This window comes from Hyalella azteca, unplaced genomic scaffold (assembly GCF_000764305.2).
Source record: "Hyalella azteca isolate HAZT.00-mixed unplaced genomic scaffold, Hazt_2.0.2 contig16588, whole genome shotgun sequence".
NCBI lineage: Eukaryota > Metazoa > Arthropoda > Malacostraca > Amphipoda > Hyalellidae > Hyalella > Hyalella azteca.
Window position 1 is genome coordinate 289,506 of NW_025946404.1, and position 4,331 is coordinate 293,836.

General features: G+C 44.1%; 1 protein-coding gene across 1 annotated transcript in view; it reads right to left on the minus strand.

Annotated features, from left to right (window-relative positions):
* Positions 1-3,919, minus strand: part of LOC108669068 (leukocyte tyrosine kinase receptor-like) — a gene marked incomplete at its 5' end in the record, with an annotated part of 39,257 nt that extends 35,338 nt beyond the window's left edge. The window contains 5 exon segments of the mRNA XM_047884950.1: positions 455-549; positions 1,294-1,463; positions 2,426-2,556; positions 3,366-3,536; positions 3,797-3,919. Of these exon segments, the coding sequence (XP_047740906.1) occupies positions 455-549; positions 1,294-1,463; positions 2,426-2,556; positions 3,366-3,536; positions 3,797-3,919 (690 nt within the window).
* Positions 3,920-4,331: the final 412 nt, after the last annotated feature.

Sequence of the window (4,331 nt, forward strand, 5' to 3'; positions counted from 1 at the left end):
ACATGCTACATGTTACCCATGTTGCTGCACTGTAACATGTTACATGTTACCCATGTTGCTGCACTGTAACATGCTACATGTTACCCATGTTGCTGCACTGTAACATGCTACATGTTACCCATGTTGCTGCACTGTAACATGCTACATGTTACCCATGTTGCTGCACTGTAACATGCTACATGTTACCCATGTTGCTGCACTGTAACATGCTACATGTTACCCATGTTGCTGCACTGTAACATGCGACATGTTAATCATGTTATGCCACTGTAACACGCTACATGTTAATCATGTTGCTACACTGTAATATGCCTGTCTCTTATACACATCTAGATGTGTATAAGAGACAGGCACTAGTGGCATAGTGGCATAACTCACCGATGCCGAAGCACTAGTGGCATAGTGGCATAACTCACCGATGCCGAAGCACTAGTGGCATAGTGGCATAACTCACCGATGCCGAAGCACTCTGGGGCGAGAGTGACGTCATCAATGGCCAGATCTGCGCGGTGGCGTGCGCCGCGCGCGTACGATATGCGCAGCTGATACCTGCCGGACGTACGACGCACCGAGCAGCGGGGAGGAGGGGGGGGGAGGGGAGAATTGTTAATGATTAGATAGGTTAGGCTTAGTAATGTGATATTATAGCGCTTAATTGTCTTGCTAAGTAATGTGATATTATAGCGCTTAATTCTCATGCTAAGTAATGTGATATAATAGTTCTTAATTGTCATCTTAAACTGATAATGTAGTAATTTTTGAGAAGAACGAGGCGATTTAAATTTTATCATACACAAAAACGCCTTTTGAGTGTACAGAAATAATTACAGTCAATAGAAATGTTTGGAAATAGTTAATATAGCTGGGAAGTGCATAAAGTAATGAGTTGTCTTAAGTCATTAATAGTATAAACATTACCACGAACTTAGTGTTTGACATGAGAGGAATTCTGACACTGAATACTGATCACTGATTATCTGATGCATGAGAATAGATATGGCGTGATATGAACACTGGCTGGGACACTTGCATCGGGCCATATGTAAACTGATACTTGGGGACCGGGACACTTACATCGGGCCATAAGTAAACTGATACTTGGGGACCGGGACACTTGTATCGTGAAAAATAACAATATTCTTGTAGGACCTGCATTCATATCAAGACACACGGGCCCGGGACATACACATAGGACACACGGGCCCGGGACACACACATAGGACACACGGGCCCGGGACACACACATAGGACACACGGGCCCGGGACACACGGGACACAAGACACGGGACTCACTCCTCGTTGACCTCGTGGGGCAGCTCCCCCGTGAAGCGGTTCCAGGCGGACCCCTTGTTGCCCGCGATGTGCTCCATGGAGATGCGGCGCTCCGGGCGGCGGTGCGGGAGCACGATCTCCACACGCAGCGCCCCACCGTTGCGGCCCAACTTGTGGTACCAGAACCGCACCTGTGGTAGGTAGGTAATGGTCTATAGCACGTGGTACAGGTACCGCAACTGTGGTAGGTAGTGTACGGTCAGGTTGTGGTACCAGAACCACACCTGTGGTAGGTAGTGTACGGTCAGGTTGTGGTACCAGAACCACACCTGTGGTAGGTAGGTTGCGGATCCCATTGCGCTACCATTAATGAGTAACCACTGCAAGCAATACTCTCCATATGTAGCGGCCTAAGCCGTCAGAAGAACAAAGCTTAGCTTATTAAACAATAAACAGCATTACCAGCAACAAGACCTCTCAAAAACAAATAAAATTTAATTAACCGTAATTTAAATGACCAAACAAAATTCTTACAGAAAAGCATAGCTAACAGGCCCAAGAAGCCGTAATGTAAAGCAGGAGATTGCGCTCGCATGTTAGTAGTAATCAAATGGGGCGCTCGCTTAACCTTATTACTTGAATAAACTTATAGTCTGATTAAGTAATTATAATTCAATAATTATAATATATAACTAATGTATACCTTTATAATATAACTAACGTATTACCTTTCATAAAATGGTAGTAAATATCATCTCAATGTAATACACAATAATATATATATATATATATATATAAATATATATAAGATATAAATATTATATATTATAATATATTATCATAATATATAATATGTATCATGATATTTATATATTTTTAAATAAATGTCCACTCACAAATATATATAAATATTACCGGTATCTCAAATACACTCGTAACTGCGTGACTAATCCTGTGAGTGATGTAGCTAGTAGCATTAGAAACCGCATTCCTAACACAAAGAATGTAGCTAGTAGCATTACACACCGCGTCCCTAACACAAAGAATGTAGCTAGTAGCATTACACACCGCGTTCCTAACACAAAGTATGTAGCTAGTAGCATTACACACTGCGTTCCTAACACAAAGAATGTAGCTAGTAGCAGGTACTGACCGTGCAGGAATTGTAGTAAATACTCTTCTTGTTGCGGTGGTAGCAAGGGGGCGCGGGGAATATGGGGGAGATGATGCTCCCCTCGGCCCCGAACTCCCCGTCGCTGGGGAGTTCCACCAGTAGGTAGTAACCTGGGGATGAATAACACCATTCGATATGTATCATCATTAAATATTTTTTGTACTATTTTTCGCAATAGTTCGAAATGAAAGTAAACATTAAAGATTCAATAGCCCAATAAAAAGATGTTCCTTATAACGCAGAGGCAGACATTGATGAAAGTTGAGGCTGAAAGGCCGGAAATTATATTTATTAAAGAGGTGAATACTCGCACGGAAAATCTTGCTTATTTATATGCACAATGGCACATGGCCAGCACTCCTACGACCCAAAGTATTAAACCACCTCTGTGTAGCCAACCTGCAACACCTATTAAGTAGGCGGGACCACTACTCATTTCTCTTATAAAGATACTGTTTCTTTTAAGGGAACCGTTTTCTCTTATAAAGATATGGTGAAGTTTTGTGGTATTTTCTTTGCTTTTACCAATGGTCCAAGACCGTAAAACGTGACCAATACTCATTGAACATATTACACCAACAGTACTACACTGCAACACGTGACCACCAACCAGTAAACCCATTAGATGATTAGACCAACAGTCCCACACGGTGAAACGTGGCCACTACCCATTCTACCCATTAGACCAACAGTCACACATCGGAAAATTAGGCCACTCCCCGTTCATCACTGTAAAATGTGACCTTTACCCATTTAAGACCACAAGATCAACAGTACAACACTGTAAAGTGAGACCACAGCCCATTTAAGCACACTAGACCAACAGTCCCACACCGTAGAACGCGACCACTACCAACCAAGCCCACTAGATCAACAGTCCCACACCGTAGAATGAAACCACTATACCCATTGCACCCACCGGACTCGTTCCTGAAGGTGTGGTCGAAGGAAGGTCCTGTCTTGTCTTTGTCAGTCTCCCCGCGGTGCAGCTTCCAGTCCATGCCCTCCATGTTGGTGTCCGAGTTCTGCCATCCACACCAGTCCTGGTTCTCGAAACTGCATCGCGCACCAAGGGGGAGACCCATTTCTTCTGTGGGGGCAGAGAAAGAGAAGAAAGTTTACGCCAGTTTTCTGTGCGATGAAGAGGGAACTAGTGAAGGCAGAAGAAGCCGAGAGCATTTGAAAGACAAATGAGGGATTTATTGGTGGAAAAGGTAGTAGCTGTCAACATGACGGGTACTCACGGCAGTGGTTCTCGTCCTGGCCGTCGTGGCAGTTGCTCTCAACATGACAGGTACTCACGGCAGTGGTTCTCGTCCTGGCCGTCGTGTCAACATGCCGGGTACTCACGGCAGTGGTTCTCGTCCTGGCCGTCGTGGCAGTTGCTCTCGAGGTCGCACACGAACTTGCGTTGGATGCACATGGGACACTTGAGACCGTCGCACTCATCACCCACGTGCACCCCCGCCTGGTCTGCAACCACGGAAACCACCACGTCATTGTTGCGGCATATGTCAGTGAGTCATTGTTGGGGCATGTGTTGGTGAGTCATTGTTGCGGCACGTGTTGGTGGGTTATTGTTGCGTGCACTATAGCAGTGAACATTGTTGTACCGCCCCCGTTTGGTTTGCTACAATTTTGTTCACATGTAATATCATATTGTTTCCGTTCTTTGTATGAAGGATGCTAGTCTGCGTCAACTTGTTGTCTTATTGTTTCCTACATCATATTTCCCATTATCACCCTGTTTTCTATAGACTACGTACCTATTTCCTTTATTTTCCAATTTCATTATAATTTGATCCCCGGATTATGATATACTGATAGTGACATATGAAAGTAATTAAAAACTATGCAATGTAACTTGAAAGCACTGACGAAATCA